The 22,437-nt window shown below is 46.4% G+C and overlaps 1 protein-coding gene across 1 annotated transcript in view; it reads right to left on the minus strand.

The window, feature by feature from the left end:
• Positions 1-5,315: 5,315 nt before the first annotated feature.
• The window catches only part of Efnb2 (ephrin B2), a gene marked incomplete at its 5' end in the record, with an annotated part of 39,137 nt that continues 22,015 nt past the window's right edge, over positions 5,316-22,437 (minus strand). The window contains 3 exons of the mRNA XM_051170018.1: positions 5,316-5,999; positions 7,286-7,399; positions 8,150-8,242. Of these exons, the coding sequence (XP_051025975.1) occupies positions 5,611-5,999; positions 7,286-7,399; positions 8,150-8,242 (596 nt within the window). The remainder of the gene's footprint in view (positions 6,000-7,285; positions 7,400-8,149; positions 8,243-22,437) is intronic.

Consider the following 22,437-nt stretch of genomic DNA (forward strand, 5'->3'; position numbering starts at 1 on the left):
TTCTCATGCCTCTAACAATAACAACACACATTCCCCCCCTCCCCAGACCTTCTAATTTCTTTAGTAGCAATGAATGGTACTTAATCAGACAATGTAGCTCTACCAACTAAAATTTCAGCAACACTGTTTTTCTGTTGCAGACCACAGGCCCAGAAGTATAAATAAGAAAGGAGGTAAAGGATGTGTTTTCGATACCACCATGAGCAGAAACAGAGGGAATTAAGCTCAAGTCTGCTAAGAAGGCCAAGGGGACCATGGCAGCTGGTGGAGGAGAACCCAGCACCACTTACCATGAGGCCTGGTTCACAAAGCTCCTCCACCAAACCAGAGGGTTGAACAATGCCCCAGGGTATGGACGTGTATCTTGGAGCTAGAGCATTCCCAAGCTTGCACAAGCTTGGGAGTTTTGTGTCCATAGTGGAAATTTTGTCTCTTGTGAGTCACCTGAATACTTTTTTGCTAACCCAACCAAAAAGTTGTCCATTTTTACACACAGTTGAAGTGACCACTCTGGATGATGATGATGATGATGATGATGAAATACTTTTTCGGTCCTTAATCTTCTGGAATCTGACAGAGCTGACCAGCACTTCCTCAGTTGGCAGCATTTTCTCAAGAACCTTTCTCCCTTTCCACTGCAAACCCCACCAGTGTTGGAATGAGAAACTCTCAGGTTAAAAAAGAAAAAGAAAAGGGGAGTTGATAGTGGTGACCTCTGAAAGCAGCTGCAGACTGGGAGGTGGCTGATGGAGCTAGAGATTCTCAGACAGGGCAAAGGCGCTCACTTACGCCATTCTGCAAGACGCTCCTTAGCACAAATCTTTCTCTCCAGTGTAAAAGAAAACCACAGAGACACATCTTAGTTTGCTCTTCACTGAGCCTGGCTAACTCACTGTGGAGAATTGTCTCAGAGGAAAGGCAGGAAGAGATAACACTGTGGAGCCTTTACACGGGCCCACAAGCCAGAGTCCCAAGTTGGAAAAGTGGTACATTTTGTTATCATCTTCTGCCCACATTAAGTCAAACCAGCCTTAGTATGCAGGAGTGAGGATCTAGTTTTAGTGACTTGGCTACAAGTGGTGTCATGAAACTTGCAGCTTAGGAGCTGCAGGGAAAATGCTGAAGAGATAAAACTTGCAAGAACTGAGGAGTAAGACCCTGTGTCTCTGAGGGCTTTCTGCTGGTCTATACCTGAGAGCATTTATCCACCAAACATTCGCTGCTGCCAGGACAGGCTAGCCTGAAGCTTCACAGCTTTCCACAGCGGTCTTTCATCGCTACCTCTTGCAGGGCCCTTCACTACCCTCGGCTTTTCCACCTGCTGGGGCTGCCATCTTGAGCACAGCGGGTCAGGTTCGCAGACTCCTCAGGGGACCTTTTCTTTCCCCTACCCCAACCCCACCAAATCATATCACTGTCTGGGCCAAGGATGAACCGAAGTGAGCTGGACATCAACCGACCTCAGCAATGTCGCTAACCGCCCCTGTGGGTTGGACTCTTGCTGCTTATAAAGATTTTCATGGAGCGCGAAGCTTAAGACCCCAAAGGCCACCATAGTCCTGGAGAGTACTCCCAACCCTCAGCGTAGGCGAAGGAGCATGGTAGAAACGTGCAGCTGTGTGCGTGTTTACTGCACATGCCCATGCAGCCAGAAGCTGACCCCAGCTGTCTCACTACCCTGCCTCCCCACCGCATGTCCACGTAGCTACAGGTTGGTACCAGCTGCCTTCCTTTCATAGCTCTCCACATTTATTTATTTATTTATTTATTTATTTATTTATTTAGCGATAAAGCCTCTCACGGGACCTGAGGGCCATTTCTTTCATTAAACTGATCGGATAGTCTTTCCCCAAGACGTGATAGGCCGACACATCGGCTTCTGCGTGGCGTACCAAGGCACAGGGCATCATAGCTCATGTTTGTGCGGCAGGCACACTACCGCCTGAGGCATCTCCCCAGACCCATCTCATTGCTGGCCCCTGGCTCGCCTTAATCTGATTTTACAACACATGTTTTCCTCGAGGTAAAATATTATGAAGGACATTAGGGCCTCTTATGTTATCTTGGGGGTTATCCTGCCAAAGTGGCTGGCTGACATTGAAATGTAATCCATTTGCAGTTAAGTCGAAAGCTACATCACCCCTTCTTCCGGGGCTCACTGTGCGGCTGGCCGTTCCCACTGGGCAACACAGGTGCAACCAGAGGCATTTCCTGCACGGGGAGTAAAGGCTTTAGCCGAACTTTACTTGTAACACATGCACGGCTTGCCTTGAGAAATGGTCCTAAAAGGATCCAGGAGCAGAAATCTCTGGATAATTTTGAGTTTGGAAATAATAAACGTGAGGAAATCAAAATACAAAACAGAAAAGTAGATAAAATGAAAAGGAAAAAAATTAAAATAAAAAGGAAAGGAAAATACGTTGAAGGCGCTTTTTCCATAGGAAAAAAATATTTTATTTTTTTAAGAACAAATTCAGTTTGAAACACGTGGAATGTGACTGCTGGGATCTCATTTTCTGGGGCTAACTGTCATGTGGAACTAAAGCAGATTAAAAACCTATGACAGGCTATTAAAATAAAACAAAGAAAAAAATATTTATAACTCAAGCATAATACTGTGTTACTTACAAATTGGACAACGAAATTAAATAAATATTCATGGTACATAATTACGGCACAAATATGCAGCAATTTGGCAACCTTTTATACCATTTTTTTTCCTCATTACAGTGCAAAGGGGGATGACACTGCCGTTAAACAAGCCGTAGCTAAATACATTGCAAAATTCAAATTTTATACAAAACATCTTGCTTAGACTTTATAAAAAACCAACATTGCTCTATGTACACAATCTGGGTAAGAAAAGCCATTTCTGTCTCGTTTTTTTCATGTGTATTTTTATTAAAAAGGTGAGTAAGGCTACTGTAACACCCCGAATCCATAGGCGGTAAGCTCTGAACCTATTTACACGATCTTCACTTAAACACGATGGTGCAAGCTCCGAAGTCAGGTGACTAGGGACGGTAACACAAGCAAGGCATTTACAGTAACTTTCCAAAGCTGAACCAACTCCAAATAGGGGACAGTTGGTAGATTGTCATTTTCTGCACCGGACACAAAACAGACGCACAGGACACTTCTCAATTGGTTGCAGGTAACTCTTCATCAATTCATCTGATTTTTTTTTCACAGTTTAGCATAGAACCAAAATGTAGCCAACCGATGACACAGACCTTAGATTTCATTAAAATCAGACGGTTTCCCATGTCCCCCCCTCCTCACCCCCTCCCCCTTCCTAGAATTAGCTTTTGATGGCTTACAAGAAAATCTTGTAGGAATGCACAGGGGAGGCTGGGGTGATAGAAAGGGTTACATATATACTGTGGTTGATCACCATGGCAACCCTCCACAGAAATATGATATAGATATATATAATATATATTGGAGATATATATTATACATATATGTACACACGTGTACCACACACCCGCTCACACATACACACACATTGAACCAACATCATGTTCAGGTTTGGGGAGTCGGGAATAATTTCTGTGACAACTCTTTTTTTTTTTTTTTTTTTTTTTGCAGGTACTCACTGGGGATCTGAGAACCTTCAAATGCTGTCCTTAACAATTTTTTCCCTCCTAATTCAGAAAGCAAAACGTTACCATAGTAACAGGACTCTGTTAAAGATGTCTATTTTGCATAGCACATAAAAAATAAAAAATAAAAGTAGGCTTCCTGCTTCCTGTTTGTTCTTCTGGAAGGGCAGGGATAGGGGCAGGAGAGGAGGCGGGACCCACAGCTAAGCTTCCAGCTGCATCCCCCTCAGCGTGACCTGCTGGATGCTAGAGAACACTTCAGCCTGTAAGGCAAGGGAAAAGAACCCAACACAGAAAACACACGCCAGCACATCTCGCCACTGCCTCACATGGGGCACAGCCACATCGACTTCCTGGTGTCTCGGGGGCTGGCATTCCTAGTCTACAGTTCTGTGAGATGTCTCTGGGACCTTGTTGATTTGGCTACTCGCTCTCATTAGTGATATTTTTTTTTTCTCATTATTGGTACTTTTGGGGAGTAGCTATCCAATCTTTTACTTTTTAAAGCACTAAGCGCTGGGATTTGCCTTCATCGCCACAAGTGAATTCCACATCTGGTGTGTAATGTGTGTAATCTTAAAATATATATTAGTAAAAATCTTTCACTTTATATCCCTTGTGTTCTATACACCTATTATAAATATGTCCTATCTTCCTCCTTCCCTTCCGCACCGTAACTCACTTCCATCTTAAGGACTCTAAGAGGTGGGCCATGTGTGCTTTGCTTTGACATGGAGCCCGGGGACAGCCTCGAAGCCCGGACGGCACGGCCATAAACCAAAACAACCCAAAGTGTGTAAGGCTCAGTCGGGGAGGGGGAAGGGGCACTTAGGGGGGCTGGGGACCTGACCTACCTTTCCTAATGAGAATTCTCCAATAACCTCAGTGGTGATGGACTTACAGCCTGTTTGACCTTTGGCCTTTCAACTTCTAGGTCAGATTTGGCTCTCTGCTATTCTCCTAAAATGCTTTCCCTGTGTTTAATAAAATGTGGTAATATAGCAGCTGAGTCTGCTTAAAACATCTCCCAAAAGCAGACGGACTCTCCCACAGCTCCAGGGCTGTGCTTTTTTATTGCCAGTACCTCAACAGTCCTGCCCCGGTACTCTGACAGAGGCCTGCCCTCTCCCTCCCGGCTCAGGCCGGCCCTTTCACAACAACGGCCCCTTTGTTCCCCGGCAGGAGAGGGGCTTGTATTCCCTGCTGCATACATAGCTGTGTGACAGTGAGCTGCTTCCCACCACTCAACACAGTCTTCCCACCTGCCTCTTCTCTCCTCTCAGAAAAACCAAAGCACTATCTGTGGTTCCTGCCTTGCTTCCCCACTATGCTCCAGGGGCAGCAGCCTTGACCCGCGGTGGCAGCCGGCACCTTCTCACTCCTCCACACCTCCCTAACTTCCGGGCTGAGCCAGCCTCCTGGCAAGCAGGGTTCTCTGTACCTAATACCCATCTAATCTGATCCTGGTGCAAAGGGTGGAGCTGGGACTCTGCGGTGAGTGTCCCTCAATGATGCAGGATGTGGAGTGAGGGGTCTGGGAGGTGCTGCAGAGCCCTGGCAACAGAAGGAGTGAGTGAGGACTAAACACTAGAGATCTTTGAAAACCTTACTGAGCCCGAGGTCCGAGTGACAAGTCCAGTGTGCACAGCAGGAAACATGGAGGCAAGAGGCTAGCCTGGTGAGCAACCTTCTCCTAAGATGCTGCTGCGCCATCGCCATCCGTAGCCTACCGTGTCCTCCCCGGGCTCTGCAGAGGCCTGAGTGGCTAGGTGCATGGCTTGGAGGTCCGCGTGGCAACGCGGTAGTCCAAGTGGGGGATCTCCTAGCAGTCTTCCAGCTTCCGGGGAGGGTCTGTGGTCCCCAAGGTCGAAAAGCTACAGACTACAAAACTGTCCAGCTCCAGGCTCTTCCAGGAGGCACCCCGCCCCCCCGCGGCCAGGCTCAGGCGGTCCCTGCGCCCCAACAACAAGGCGCGAGTTCCCTCGGGAGGCGCAGGTCTCAGGCCTCAGACCTTGTAGTAAATGTTGGCAGGACTCTGTGGGGGCATCTCTTGCACGATGTACACCGGGTGCCCATAGTCCCCGCTGACCTTCTCGTAGTGCGGGCAGAAGACGCTGTCTGCAGTCCTTAGCGGTATGATAACGTCACTGGGCTCCGAGCCATTGTTGTTGCCGCCTCGCTTGGGCGTGGCCAGCGTGCTGAGAGACAGCGTGGTGGTGTGCTGCGGGGAGTGTTTGCGGTGCCTCCTGCGGTACTTGAGCAGCAGCACCACCAAAGTGATAATGATGACGATGAAGATGATGCATCCTGATGCGATCCCTGCGAATAAGGCCACTTCGGAACCCAGGAGATTGTTCCCGGAATGCCCCGCGCTGTTGCCGTCGGTGCTGGAACCTGTGTTGGAGCAAGAAGAGCACGTTACTGAGGTTCCGGGGTTGTCCTGTCGCTCGCAGGACCCTCAAAATGCATTAATCAAGCATGTCAGCCCTCAGTCCATAGCGTGAACTTGGCGGAGATCACCAGACTAGGTAGAAGAGCCTTAAGGTCCAACACCATGCCCCAACGGCTTCACAGAGTGGCGAGAGAGCCAGCCAGTCCTGGGCCTCCCCTAGCCTTCCTCCGCACTTGACCGATGCACCAGGAGGAAGAAAGGCGCCTGCTACTCACTCCATGGTGCAGCGTGCTCACCCTGGCCTCGCTCTTCCTCTGTGTGCGTCTTCAAACGCCCGCCCTTCGCAGAGAGCCCTGCCTACCAGAAATGTTCCAGAGAGGAAGGAGTGACGGGGCCTGGGAAAGGGTTCAACTCGTAACTCGGGTTGTATTATTTGATTTACACTTAAAATATATTTGGAAGGCAACAGACGCTCTGGCACTGAACAGACTGCAAACCCAAATGTTAGCACTAAAGAATTGCCTGGCATCATTATCTCTATCCATTTATCGATTTGTCACAAGAATTTGACACATCTTGTCATTGACAGAGGGGGGAAAAAAGGGGGGAAAACCCAACAACTTCCTTTCTTGAGTCTTAGAAAGAGACCAAAGATCCAAATTCTCATCACCTCCAACCCAGCACAGGGATCCCTTATACAAAAGTGCTGATGTGTGTGTGTGCCAGCTATTCCGCAAAACGGCATCAGCACAACGAACCAGGACCGGTGAGAAAATGAGCCCATTTTGTATGGCATGCTGCACTTTGGCCAGTGGGCCCTTTAATACTTTATTTTACACAGAGAATGTGAAAAAAAACATTAAGAACAGCCACCTGGAAAGTATGCCATTAGGCAGCATTTTCTAAGATTCAGAAAAGGATCGGTGAGGCTCTTTGTGGATTAGACGTAATTAGACAGGGATTAAGGCACAAATTATATATACATTAACATCAGCTTTGGGGACGGCGTCGACAGCGAGCAGGATGCGGCATCAGCCAATGAAAACCATGCGGTGGAACATCGCTGGTGACTGACACATCTGGTGAGCCCTGCAATTGTGACTGTAAGACTTTGATGGGAATAAATTAGTCTGTCTTATTGTCAGGGTTAATACTGACTCACGGAGAGTGAAGGTCAGAGGAACCTGTGGCCACCAGAGAGTCCCACCAGTGCGGAAGCACGCGGAGGCTTCCCCGCCCCTCAGGGTTCTAAGGCTGCACAGACGCGGCACACAGCATGCTGCCGTACCTGGGTTTGGTTTCACAAAGGGGCTTGTTGTTGAACTTCTCCCGTTTGTGCCGGCTTCCAGCTCCGGACGTCTCGTTGGATCATTATTCCTGGGCGATCCAGCAGAACTTGCATCTATACGAAGGACAACTGATTAACCATGGCACAGACATCTGACAAGAGCGCTAGCTTCAGGAGATGCACAGATATCTCAAGAGGCACGAATAGCAATGAACATAAGAGTCTTTATGCAAAGCACTGTGAAGTACAAGAATATAATCTTCCTTTTTAATCAGAGCGGTTCTCCTGCTTATTTCGGAGGTTTAGATTGGGAGGCCATCTGTGGAAGCTATAGGGGTTCTTGCATTTGGCAGTCAAAGCATTGCAGATGACATTTCAATTTAACTGAGCAAGTTGATTGACTACTATACCGGTTTCTAATTAGAGGAATAAGTCTTTCTTTCTGCACAATAGGTTATTCTACATGAAAACACGGCTCTTTGGTTGTCCAGATTTGAAAATGAAACAAAGCTGCAGAACCACTGTTTACATACTGGATACTTTGATTTTTTTTTTCCTCAATCAAAGAGGTGCCCTGCACTGTAAAGAGGAACTGTACCTATCTGTGGCAACACATAGACACTCTCTCTGTCTTGCTGACTGAACTTTTTTTTTTTTTTTAAGAGCGATATCTCCAATAAGAAAAGCTGAATGAATATATCGTCTTGGGGGACAACTCTGCCAGTGGTTCAAAGTGCAGAGAAGGGACAAGGGTGTGCCTTCGAAACTAAAAAGAGGAGTGACGGTGAGCATCACCTGGCGCCACGCTAGCTGGGGGCGACACCAGGTCACAGTGGCTTCGCAAAGCAGCAGGATGGTCTTTACCTTGTCCAACCTTCATGAGGATCTTCATGGCTCTTGTCTGGCACACCCCTCCCTCCTGGTTATCCAGGCCCTCCAAAGACCCATTTGATGTAGCTGATTAAAAATAAAATGGACAAAAAACAAAAAAAAGAAAAAAAAAAGAAAAATCAGGAAATCAATAGGCCAAGATTACATGAACATGAAATGTCTGAAAACAATTTGAAAAATAAGAATTCACTCTCTGTCACAGGTTCTCTGAATGTATGGGATGCTGAAAGCCGAAAAGAAATAGAAAAATAAACAAAGAGAAATGGATCTTGGAAACACTGCTGCATGTAGGCTACCTGCCTCTGGATGAGCTCAAACACCCCCTCCCGTACACATCCAACTTAGTGCTACTCTACAGGTGAAAGGAACTGTGTCCTCCAAATGCCCACAGACTCATAAGGGGGCCAAGCCAAAAAGTGCAAAAGAGCGAACACGGTAATTTCGCAACTCGGCAACCATCTCCCAACACCTGCTTCCTCCAGACTTCCTGCTTCAAGAACAATTAACTCAATGCTCTGCTTGTCAGGCATCCAAGTTCTGCTAACACCAGCGGGGAGCCTTCTCACACCCCCAGCTCCCTTCCCCAGCCTGAAATGTGCTGAAGAAGCAATACTAGAACTCAGGTCTCCGGAGTCCGCCTCTCCATCGCTGTGTAAACGCCAGCAAACGTGCGTTACTTTGCAACCCTCATGAGGCCCTTCAGCCAAGCTTTCTGCTGGGGAAAACTCCAGCTGGACAGAGGGTGGGCACTGGACAGAGGGTGGGCACACTCCCTTCCCTGTCTGGGCCCTTTGACAACTTGGATACTGCCTGATTGGTGTGTGTGTGCGTGTGTGTGTGTGTGTGTGTGTGTGTGTGTGTGCGCGCGCGCGTGTGCAACCACCTTGTCCCCACACTCGCCAACTGGGTTCCCTTCCCACCTTAACAACGAGGGACCATAGCAAAGATTTCCCTTCCACCAACGTTTCTCTGTCCTTTAAAGCAGCCGTGTTCTATCTACACACACTGCTGCTTGTCCTTAGGCCAGTGAAGTCTCTAAATGGCTTTGTAACTAAAGCTGCAAAGAGATGGGCTGTCAGGCCGTGTAACGAGGAGCAGGCTTTCATTTACAGCTCAAGCCTGAGAGGGAGGAGAGGATGGAATGTGCCGGACACTGCTTCCCGGTGAGTTCAAGGGGCAAGGAACAGAAGTGTTTCATATACATGTCTGTAACTTCAATCGCCTTCCACTTCGACCATCAAAGTCCTGTCTACTAATACTATGCTGGCAAGAGGATGAAAAGGGGACAGGTGTTCTGGCAACTTCTTTCAGCCTGGTTGTTTTGTTTTCCAACCCTGCCATCACCAAACACTTCTAAATGCCTTCCTAGTAAAAGTCTATACTCGTTGGGTAACTGCAACACTATGCAATTTGCTTCTATAAACTATCACCCTTTCCTCTTACTTTTACCCTAAGGACAAAGGATGCCCCTTCTGCATATTAATATCTCTCCCTGCTTATCTGAGAGCTCGCTGCCCGTCAGCTCTCATCATCATACCTAATTCTTCTGCTGTTGCTGACACTGAAGTTTTTCCTGGGAAAATAGGTAATAGTTGCCATGTAAACTTTGTTGGGGAGTTGTAGTAGGCCAGGCAGTACCCACTCATAGACTGTGGAGAAAATGTTTGCCAGATAAGTCAAAGTAGCCATCTAGAGAGATTCTGAGGATCTCAAAGCGGCGTTTGTTGTTACCCTGTCTTCTTCCCCTGACATGGCTCAGCCCCAGAGCCTCTCTCCTACGGCCTCTCACAGTGTGGGCCTCTGAGCACTGTGGTCTAGCGCAGCGCTGAGTCTTCAGTGGTTTGTTAGAGTTCTCTCACTTCACTTCTCAGGAATCAAGATGTGTCTCCATACAGAAAAAAGTGGAGAAGTGATCTGTTTCATGAAATCACCCGTCCAAGTCTAGTTTACTTAATCCAAGGAGCGCACCAAGTTTTAGAGCCACAAACACAGAAGGCACTTGCTGAAGTACGTCCTATTGAAAGTTAAATAAACAACTTTTTTGTTTTCTTGCTAAAAGTTATAACACTCAACTGACAAAGGCCAGTAATAACTGAAAGCTGAGCAGAGGCTGGGGAGGACTACAGGGAGTGGGGAGGACTACAGGGGCTGGGGAGGAGTACAGGCATTGGGGAGGAGTACAGGGAGTGGGAAGGAGTAAGGGAGTGGGGAGGACTAAAGGGAGTGGAGAGGAGTACAGGGGCCGAGGAGGACTACAAGGAGTGGGGAGTACTACAGGGAGTGGGGAGGAGTACAGGGAGTGGAGAGGAGTACAGGGAGTGGGGAGGAGTACAGGGAGTGGGGAGGAGTACAGGGAGTGGGGAGGACTGAAGATCTGTTTGGTTTAATCCTGAAGGGAAAAGTCAGATTCAGACTGAGAAAAAGAAGAACTGAATACCAGCAAGAAGACAGGCAGGGCCTCTACTGCCTGCAAGCACCTGCACCTGCAGGGCCACTGCTGAATTCCACCCAGCAGGGCTGCAAGCACAGGACGGAAGTGTAAATATAATTTTTAATTTGTGGGTCAGGTCCTCTTCTAAGTCAGACCTGTGCTGAGTTGCCCAGGTTTACCCCAAAGGATGTCCAAACTACCCCTCATATGTAAAGATCTCTAAAGAAATTCAACTTAAATTCCAATCTGTGTTTTAGCATCCAGACAGAACTGTGGTGGGGAAACAGGGTTTGGGGAAAATGGAAACCACTTCACAGCCAGGTGTGGTGGCCCAAGCCTTTAATCCCAGCACTCAGGAGGCAGAGGCAGGTGGATTGCTGTGAGTTTGAGGCCAGCCTGGACTACAAACCGAGTCCAGGGGAGCCAAGGCTTCACAGAGAAACCCTGTCTCGAGGGGGAAAAAAAAGCTGAAACTTCTCCCCTCTTGATTGACCAAAAAGAGAAAAAAATGGAAGTGTGGGAGGTAGACTGAGTCAGTCTGGTGGGGAGGGTGCAAAGACTGCAGCAAGCAAGCATTCTGATCACGAACAGCTTTGCTTCTCCCAATACAAACTAATTTTGACCGTCAACTTTACCGGCTCAAGAACCCTGTAGAGTACTTGTAACTCTTGTGTCTTTGAGTGTGTCAGACTCTCTTCCCAGACAGAGAACCACTGAGGTCAGACAGATACGACATGTGGATTTACCACCCAGTGCCTGGGGTGGGGACCAGAGGAGAAGGCCAGCTGCAGCCTGCCCCTTTTGCCACTTCCGAGTGCTCTAGACTTAAGCCAGTAGTTTCACACTCCAAGTGGGCATGGGACTGCCTGCTGCCCCGACAGCCTGTACCCCACAAACTGCAAGCCAAACGGAACCTTCCACCTTTAAGCTGCTTTTGCCATGCAACAGGAGAAGTAACTGGGATGGCCAGCAGCGACGGGTGATAACTTGTTACGGAAAAATCCATTTTTAGATGTCCATACAACAGAAATCGTCAGGAGTTTAACACAGCAGATAAAGGCTTTATATGCCACATGAGCCTTAGGTCTGATATAAATGTGATTTTCTACATGCCCTCAACAGCTAGAATGATTCTAAGTCTAGAGGAGCTACCACTGTTGAACTACGGCTCTCCATGTTTTGCCTTGATTGCACCTCCTTCCTGGCCATAAACTACCCAAGCACATGATTAGTATTCTGGTGCCCTGCCCCTCCCCCACACATGAACCTAGACCACAGAAGCTTCAAAAGGCTCAGCACTGATTTTTGAAACATAACGAGAAAATTGCTAATACTTGGAAGTAAAAATCTATTTCCATTCCATTAGATAGATTTGCAACTATTTATATCGTGTACTTGAATGTCCCGGGGGAATTTTTAACTTAAAGAGTAAAAACAAACGTCACCTCATTATATGCTTGCTTCTCCTTTGTATCACTCCACCAGCGTTATCAACTGTGGTCGCATTTTATGAGAATCTCTGCCAACATCAAATTCTGTCTGTACTGTTCTTGCCCGCTATGTAGTGCACACCAGCCGTGCTAACTCTGCTTTCTTGGGTGAGACTTCCTATACACCCCCCACTCCCCAAGCTCAGCACAGACTTCTGAAGAACTAGCAGGGGCACACCTGACTAACTGGAAAAGCGTCCTCCAGAAACACATATGAGTTTTAAAGTCACCCCAGCACACAGAACAAGACTGTTGGGTCCTCCCACCAGAGCTACATCTCTGAGTGTCAACAAATAAAACAAAGAAACAAATATGCTGGTGCAGTTACTCAATGTCAGCAAACAAGCTAGGGAACTTAGATCTTTCTACTTAGTTTGGTATCAGTTTCACTTCTAAAACTACAATACAGATTCAGAGTACATACCAGAGACAGGATTCAATCTCTAGAGCCCAAGTTAATATGTTTTCATGCCTCGGTTAGCAAGGTCATTCTCAAAGATAACCGACAGAGAAGGAGAAAAGTCCTAAACACAAAAATAATAATGTCCGGGAAAAGCAAAGATCAATGCCGGTTTTTAAAAGGGACAATGAGAAGTTGTCTGAAGCAAACATCAGTTCAAAGCACTGGGAAGAACAGGGAAAATTCTTTTATTTTTATTTTAATTTTTTTTTCCTATGTCTTCCACTGTAGCTTCTGGAGAAAGAAAGAAAGTGGGACATATCTCCTTGATTTCCAAGGAGCTCACAGGAAACTGATTAAGCGGCAAGAAAAAGTTCAGCCTTCCTGGCCTCAGAGCAACTTGTCCCATAACACCAAGCTTGCCTTATCCTTGCCCAAAAGCACCACAGTACAACACCTCAAACTGTCATCTCATGGAGAAACAAAAACACAAAGCAAAGCATTTTCAAAGAGAAACATTGATTCAACAAAGCATGAAACAAATACACAGCGAGAAAACAACCCAATGGGGCTCCTTGCTGGGCTGCCACTCACATTTGATCAGCTGGTAGGTAGGGGATTGTCCGTACTTACACATCATAAACCAGCTGGGATGAAGTGACATGACTGCTTCTCATCCAAGGAAGCAGGGGCGGAAGGCACAGGAAGACCTGCTCCCGTTATAACCATGTCACCACTACTGCATTTCAAAGTCTCCCAGCAGCCAACCATACACAGAGAGCCACTGTCCAAGCAGACTCCCCACAGCACAACCAACTGCACTAGGCAGAATGACTTGGAAAAAGTCAATCTAGGAAAAATTAAAAACTCACAACTTAGACATCCCATCTTCTGTTCCAGCATTATAGCATGGTGGAAGCCATGGACTGGGTACAAATAGGTAGGCTTTTCTGTGTGCATTTTTGAGGGGTGTCTTAATTGTACTTTCTCCGAGCGCAAACATTCTAGATCAACTAAGACTGGATAGTTCATTGATAGCTCAGAAACTGAAGTCTTTAAAAATGTAGCCACTCAGACATGCCCTCCAGCAAACTGTCTTTCTATGGACGTACACTGGGAAGACTTTAATGGCATCAGTTACTTGGCTTCTTTTGGGACGCTATATATAGCCATGTGTGCAAGAGTCAGCATGGTAAACAAGGCTTGGACGCCCAAGGAACTATAATGTCATGGCTGAAACCATTGTACGCTATACAAAGATTAAGGATGTGACCATCCTGGATGACCCTAAGAATCAGTTACCTTCAATGAATAGTCCTCAAAACTGAATGGCTCACAAAAGAACAAAGCAAGAGTGCATGGCAGACACACACATGTTTGTGTCTACAGAGAGAGAGAGAGAGAGAGAGAGAGAGACAGACAGACAGACAGACAGACAGAGACAGAGTGTGTGTGTGTGTGTGTGTGTGTGTGTGTGTGTGTGTGTGTGTGTGTGTAAGAGTATATATTCTGTGTGCGTGCATGCACAGTATTCATCAAGATAGGCTGCAGGCCGGGTGTGGTGGCGCATGCCTTTAATCCCAGCACACAGGAGACAGAAAAAGTTAGACTTCTGTGAGTTAGCGGTTGGCCTGGTTTGTATAGCGACTTTCAGGCTAGTTTGGGCTACAAGTTGAGAAAGAAGCCTGCCTGCTCTGCTCAGTACCACAACTTTTCAGATTGTGGGACATTTGCACAGAGTTGGTAGCACCACAAGTTCCAGGCTTTGGACTCTACATTTCAGATCTGGGCTGTTCGGCCTGTAACCTCAGTGCTGGCCCCTAACACTGTCATAGAGAAGGTGGAAGCTGTACCAGACAAAAACTACCTTTGACCCTGTTTTAATTCGAGACGCTTTAAGCATAGGAGATCAGTTATGAAACTGTGTATTTTTTCCTCAAAATATTTCTTCCACCAATTCAGTCTCTTCATTTTTTTAAAAAATGAATTCTGTTGAGGAAAAATGTTGCTTTCTAGTCTAAGATTTTATTGCTAAATCTGTGGTGACTTATGCAGGCAGAATCTCTCATTAGGTAAACTAATATAATAATATTTTTAATATAATTTAAAAGGCACTTTTCTTACTCATATAAGTCCTAGGGCGTTTTTGTTGTTGCTGAGGTTCAGTCATTAAAGTAAGGATAGCATAGTCAACAGTAAAGTAATAATTACCTCGACACAGGAGTCACCACTGACACGAGCTAAAACTAATAAGAAAACGATGCTTTAAAAATAGGTAGCCAGATGACCATTTCAATGGTCAAGGACTAAAGTCACATTTTTTTTTAAAAGAATGATATAATAGTTCTAAAGATAAAACATAATTCTCCATTGTTTATTAACGTAAAACCCCAGATTTCTAAAATGCAAACTTCCTGTTCAAGGCAGTGATAACATCTCACGAAAATACCCCGGAGTCATGAGCCATAGGCAGTCGAGTGGATTATTTATAGCACATAACCCATTCTCTACTCTCTGGTTTTTAAACAGTCTTAATCTTTAACGTATCTTTGTGATAATATAGACATACCTAGCTAGGAAAGAGTTGGAGTAAAAACCTCATGGGCAGTGAAGGACACCCTACAATCCTCTCGCTCGCCCGACTGCCACTAATTGCAGGCAGTGATATTAATGACCCAGTAATTACAGAAAGAACAGCAGTGAAGTGGAAAACATCCATTCCAGTAGAGTGCATGGCTGAGTGTGGTAGCAGGCGACTTCTGTAGGGGCTGAATTGACATCTGCTGACAGCTTAGGACGGAACACTTCAGGAGAGGCAGCAGCAGTTTGCACGGTTGTGACACTGCTTGCTTTGGCCACTGAGTGACCAGCAGCCACCCCGATAAAGCACTCCTGTTTAAATCGGCCCTACGTGTGACCCGGGCCCCATGCAGGACATGAGTGTTCTCTACTCAAAGAATCAAGGGCAATTTCTTACATGTTTATTTTAATTAAAGAATTGCTCCATCCCACAGTGTAATAGTAGGAACAACAAAACTGAGTTGATTCACTAATGCAAAGTGACTTTCAAAGCAGAGCTGTCATTCAGAAACACATAGCCTGGTTCCTCCGTAATGAGATCAGCTATGCTCTTGCCCAAGGTGGGGCTGATCTGTCAGTCCATGCTGCTATCTACCCACCCATCCATACAAACACCCACCCGCCTTCTCACCCACCCACCACCCACCCACACATCTGCAGTACGGGCACTTAGCTAAGGAAGCTTAACATCTCCTAATGTCTGTTTCTATACTGGACTAACTTTATCTTAATTGCATTATTATTTAGCGATTTTCTATTGATGGGCTCAAAGTACTTGTTAATGTCATAAAACCAATCTAGTATAACCTTATTGAAAGAAACAGACTTTAGAACTATTCGTAAGTCTAAAAGGAAAAACAAGAAAACCTGAAGTAGGAACTAGGGCCCTTCTCCTGGCATTCTACCCTGTAGGCACTGCTCTGTTACCCAGCTAGTTTTCAACTCCTATTTGCTTTGACGGCTGAGAGACCAGCAGCAACGCTGATAGAGCACCCCTGTTTAAAGTACCGTGGTCTTCTGGGAAGCTGGGATTAAGCACATGCCAAGGCACCCAGATTCCCTACACCCTGTAGGATTTTCTTGGTTCAGCTCGTGGAATGTATGACTGAGACATGCTATATCACGTCGGACAGGGCATCACTACCGTGTTTGATAGAAACAGAGTTGGTTGTTTATATTACAGGAGCTTAACACGGTTCCACGTGCAGTGTGTATGCGCTGTGCCTGCCTCCTGTCTTTACCCTCCCCGAGTATGCATGAGCATACATGCATGCCCCAATGTGTCTGACCCTCTACACTATCATCCGTGTGCTCTGCACATCTGTGCACTGTCATCACTACTGGCTTCTAAGCAAGCTCTCTTCTTTGCTGCCCCCGCACATGCAGCACGTGTGTCGGCACGTTCTCTTTGGAGTGCACGCATGGCCCAGGAACCACAGTAGCACACTTACAATGCTCGCCTAAGGACTGAAGGCCCAGCACTGGGTTTTGCCCCTGACATCCATGGCATGTAAAGTGTTCTAAGCCACTAACAATGTCTGGGTTTTCCTCGCAGCAGTAAAATGTTTCTATCTCCTGTGCTGCTAGACTTGAAAGTGAGATGGGCGTGAAGGCTGCAGCACTTCCCCGAGGATCAAACACAACTAGGCTCAGAGTTAGAGCTTTAGGAATAAATTCTTGCCTCTGAAGAGCTATATAAATCAGTTTTCCTCAAAGCAAATTTTCTTTCCTCCCCTCCAAAATGTCTGTCTTTGCCTCTTGGCTATTTTCTTAAGTGTTTTATTTTGCTTTAAAATTTTATCTTCATGATGAATATTTAGAGGCTGTTAAGAAAGAAACGTGTCCTCTTTTATGCACTAGGTCTCTAGCATTGTTCAATTATTTATAAATCTATGTGAACCATTAACAAGCTATAAATACAAGGGTAGAGATATAAAGATGAGTTTTATGAAATAACAAAGACAGCTTTATTCTGAATAATTCCTGAATAACTTTCTTAGCTTTGTTGAGCCCTTTATTTCTCATGTTACTTATTTTGCATTCATGATGTTTATTCTTCCTCAATCTTTGCTTCTCAGCCTGGGAATCAGTCCTCCCCTCTTACCGTTGGTTACTTTCAGTGCGGGAGGGTGGGGGGCAGGGTGGTGGTGGTAATGGCAGGCCTATAATTGTCTGGTTTACATGAGATATGCTGTCCCTATTTCCCAGGAGATGCCAATCGCTGTGGACAGGGTCCCATCAGGGCAGCCTTGTCCTCTGGATGCCAGACTAGCATCCAGGTGGCCATGACTCTGCTAGGCTTGGGAGCCCCCAAGTGTCTCAGTGTATTATCAAGACAGGCAGAAGCGGGCTGAACTTTCTTTATATTAAGTTCAACATGGATCCTCCTGATCCCTGGGTGAGGCTTCCCTCCAGATGCAGGCCATGACAACCCTGGCATGGTGACTGGAAAAGAATGCTCTGTGTCCGAGAGCACCAGAGCACGTGAGAGGCTGGTGAACTGTGACGTAAGAGCCACCACTGTGTACATGGGTCAGGACTCCTCCCTGTCTGAGTTGTCAGGGTCTCTCAAAGAATCTGCTAGTAAGCTGAGGCAATTCCAGGACAAACCGCACATAAACATGTGCTTTTTGGTCAAGGGAAGCAAAAGGACTTTACCGATAGTCAAAGAAGACACCGTGGGAAGATCTAACGAGTAAAGCTGCCCTGAGTGACTGAGGCTGGGCAACTCCCTGTGGTTTCGTTTATGCCCAGACTACAGACCAAGAACACTTTGTGTTCCCATCCTTCCCAGGTGCTCCACCTTGCAATGAAGCCTAGCTTCTCCCCCGACCTCCAGCTTCTCCCCCGACCTCCAGCTTCTCACTTTCCCCCTGTTCCAGTGTTAATTTGTGCTTGGTAGGTAGGCACACACGGACACCAGCAACCTGACATAGGAGAGCAACCTGCTCACAGGAGAGCAAGTGCTTTGAAGGAAGAGAAGACGTAGGCAGAAGAGCAGCTTAAGGTTCTTGTCTACTGGCACATAAAGCCCAGGGTGGCCAGACTCAAATTCCTGTGCCAACCTGTGTTTCTAAGTGTGGTGTGTCCTACTTTATGGCCTCTGGCAAAATTCCATCACAAATAGAACAGCTATGGAGAATATGTGCTTAAGTGTTGGAATTCAGCAGCAACTGAGTGCAAGGAAGAAGGAATCAAACACAAATCTTTGCCCCCTACTCGGGGGACAGGAAGCCAGGACGTAGTTTCTCCATCACTAAAGCTATCTAGTATCTAATGAAGTGTCTGTGTGGCCTCTGCTATATCGACCAATCATTGATAACCTGCTGAAGAAGCTCCATAATCGCTTTGTGGCTGCCATGCATTCTTTCATGCCTAAAAGCTACCATCATGTCAAGGGGCATCGGACAGCTGCTCTGGGATTTAGTGCTTTAGAGACGTGACAGGACACCCAGCATATGTTTAGTGTGACTTGCCACACTCATCCCCCAAAATGAGCAAGCCAAAGGCAGAAGAATAAGGAGCTATTGTTCTGGCTCTTTAATATTGTTACCTTGTTTCATTTGTGCAAATATTTCTCTCTATTTTGTGATTTTTAAAAAAATTTTTTGCTCTAAAGTAGAATGCACGCTTAAAATAATTTCGGTAGTGTGTGTGGAGCCTTCCAGCTTTGCATACTCTCATGAAAAGGAGGCTCCTCTAGACATGATGGCCCAGCAAGGAAGGCTGGGCACAGAGAGCTGACCGGGGGAAGGCACTCAGTAAATTCAGTAATGATCCGATGGTCTTTAGCAATGGTGACTTCTAGATAACGCTAGAAGACTATGACCTGGCCATGGGTATACAATAAAAAACATAGAAGCCACATAAAACCCAAGGCAAGGAGCAGCATGGAGTCCACCAATAGGAGCCATGGTGGCCCCTGAAGTGTAAGAGCACGGGTCACTTTGTGTAGTCTTTGCAAGGTCGAGTACCAGCCCGCAGCGCCTGTCTCAGGACAGAGTTTCAGGCCAACACAAGGAGCTTGCTGCCTCAGTCAGCTCTAGAGACGGTGGACAGTTTCTCTTAAAAAACCCTCAGAGAACAGGCACTCAGAGAATGGACGCCTTCCCAGTGCAGACTGGACAGCGTGTTTATAGCAATTTATCCAACAGTGAACTTCTATTGCAAATGGATAAAATCAGAAGATGCAGTTATTTCATAAACAACTAAGTGAAAGACACAGTAACAGTAACTACGGGTTTTCTAAGGCCCAGCCCCGTTTCTAAGGCCATTAGGGTCTGGATGTGATGAAGAAAAAGGGGGGATTTTCAGACTGCTTGGTCATAGCATCCCCATCTTTGGATCACCTATGATTAGATGACCTCCTTATGCAAATTGAGCCCAAGGCCAATTACTGAAATAGGTCACTTGAAAAGTCAATTCTAAACATGCAGAAACCCGTATGTGTCATTTTGCCGCATGTCAAAGCAAACAACCTTTGTGGAGGAGGGATAACAGAGGAATCCTGTTGTTCCCCCATGTCACTTCTTAAGGGACCGAAGTGGAGACATCGTGGGTATAAAATACATCCCAACTACACATTAACGTCTACTAGAAAACCCAAAGATGCAGTGAATTTAAGTTGGGTAACGTTACAAGTCAAATGAAAAAAACAAAAAAAAAACAAAAAAAAAACCCCTCGTTTAAAAAAGTTGGGACCAGATCCTACCGGCTCTAACCGGGGCGTGCTGGTGACCCAGCAGAGTGTCTGCAGTTCCGGCCATCACGGTTTCGACAGCAGTAATAAAAGCTGTTCTGGAGAAGGAAATGAAAGTGGCTTCCTCATTAGGCTCAGGCAACAGACACGATGTGAGGAGTCTGGGGAGACAGCCTGACACCAGTAGAGCCATGCGTGGGTCCCCACCCGGGCACGCCCAGCACCCCTCCAAACTACAGCTGCTCCTTTCTCCTCAGGGTGGAAGCCAGCACAGGATTCTCCTGGCACTGCCTGGGGTGAAAGTGCAGACCAGCCAGACAGTAAGACTTGGAGTCAGCAACTCAAATACTGTCATTATGTGCTATCTCAAAGTGAATCAATCCTTTGTAGTATTAAGTGTGTGTGTGTGTGTGTGTGTGTGTATCCTGCACACATCTGTTTGATAGGAAACTTGGTGACTTTTTCAATTCCCTTGGCTGTTTTGGTGCTATTCTAAAATGTGATCTTATCATTTCCCCGCTTCTGGAGGGAACTTATAAAGCAACGGACGCTGCTGCTCTGGGGTGAGTGAGAAACCAGCTTCTGTGTGTTGCTAAGTATTTGAATGCTCTCTTCTGCCTGTGACGTAGGGGAAGCCTTTCAACTTTGCTACAAGTAGCACTGGGCTTCCTGGAAAAGTCCTGAGCCCCTCGCAGGCCTGGGAACATCTTATTAGAAGAAGCGTCCACCCCGCCCCACCCCCCTACCCCAGTTCCTCGTTGCTTGCAATGGCTGCTAGTTACTGCGTGAGTAAAAGAACTCTGTGTGCGGAGTGGCTGGCTTTCGGGTTGAGACCACCTTCCTTCAGCCTCCTGAATTAAAGCCTGCTGCGGCAAATCCTAACCCCGAGGACAGTTCTGAGGGCCCGAGGAGTGAGAAGCATATTAAATTCCTGTTGGTGTGGTCTAGTGAGTTCTCCGAAAACAAAAACAAGCAAGCAAAACTGATAGGTGCCATTTCATTATTGGGTGGATTGCTACTTTAACTACAGATTAAATTGTGTGTGCAAGTCCAAACCAACCCTCCCACATGCTGACAAGAGCAGTTATGACAGGCTTACTACGATGCACCAAGGAGTGGTCGTAAGCCAATCATTTAGCTGCATTTTGTGTATATTATTTGAAATGAAAGGTTAAACCTTTAATGTTTTTACCAAGCTCCCACTTGCCCTAGGTAGGAAGCTGGGATTTTTCAACGCCATCTTTCTGAAGTCTAAGCTTATGATCAAGGAGGAAGCTATGCAGGCCTGTGCGTACCCCCCTCCCAAACACACACCCAATGTGGGAGCCCTCAGTTTCCTTTAGCAGTATTCAGATTCAAGGTTGGGCATTTCCCATCCTTGGGAACGGCTGGCCTCTTCGGGCCTTTCTTTTTCACCTGGAGCAGTAGCCTTCTGAAGGGGACAGTTTCATCTTCTCAAAAGTCAGGCTAGGTCACGGCATCCATTAAAAGTCTTTACTCATATCTGTGTGTGTTTCCAAAAGCGTAGCCTCCATTTATTTTTACCTTGTAGCTACTTTATATCTTCAAAGATGGCCCTATTATTTTACCGCCCCATCTGCCTTGTTTCATCTTAGAATGCTTTTCACTTTATGGTAATCATTTCAATAAATACCTAACTTAGCACTTTTTACTTTTTTTTTTTTAATTCTTATAAATTTATTCTCTATGTATCCTATTAGCTTCAAAAATCTGTTCTGAGTCTCTGTGGCATTGGAAGCACCAGGCAAGATAAACAGCGCCCATGACCACCTTTGCTTTAATTACTAGTGTAAAAATATACACACCAAGGAACACTAGCTGAAGATACCATGAACTGCTGCTTCTGCAATGCACAGGGCAGGTGGTATCTGGGGAAAGCCAGAGGCCAATGGCACCAGGAGAAGCTGAAGCCCAGGGGAAAAGTAAAGGGAGATGTAATAGACACAGCTCAGTGGTCCAGGACTCACCTACACGCATCAGGGCGTTCACCCTAAACACCGCAATTTAAAACAACAAAAACAACAGCAACAACAAAAAAGCCCACAAAGACTATTCCTTGGAACCAGACAAATTAACCAGAACCCCATTGTTCGAATCACGTGAACAGCTTTCTCCATGTACCAGATTTCACTGTACCCAAGACCTGTCCTGGCTGCTTGGGGCTAGTTGTAATGTACACACAGTAGGGCACGTGCCACAGTGCGCTTAGCTTGCACTTCAGATACACCCTAACTGAGACCTATCCTCTACTCCTGAAATAATGGCACATTATTACGACAGATACGGGGGTGTTGATTCAGGCAGCACACCTGCGCCTCACTCTTTTTAATCAGGACTCAGCATGACCACCTGCCGAGCGCTCACCGGCCCTGGCGCTTGCCAGCCCAATAACCCGCATGCTCCTAAGCTCTGAGCTCCACCTGCCTCGACTGATCCTGCCTTGGTGAACTGTGCCACTGTTGCTCTTTGCTCTATTGAGTCCTGGCTCTGGAACACAGATCTTGGAACAGAACGCACACGAAATGAATGAGTGGATGGATGGACAGATGGATGGATGGAGAGAAAAAGCATTACACAGATTTACCTATCAAAACCTCACCAAAGGCCCTTAGAGACGGGTTTCTGTTAGTGGCCATGCTG

This window comes from Acomys russatus, chromosome 27 (assembly GCF_903995435.1).
Source record: "Acomys russatus chromosome 27, mAcoRus1.1, whole genome shotgun sequence".
Classification (NCBI taxonomy): domain Eukaryota; kingdom Metazoa; phylum Chordata; class Mammalia; order Rodentia; family Muridae; genus Acomys; species Acomys russatus.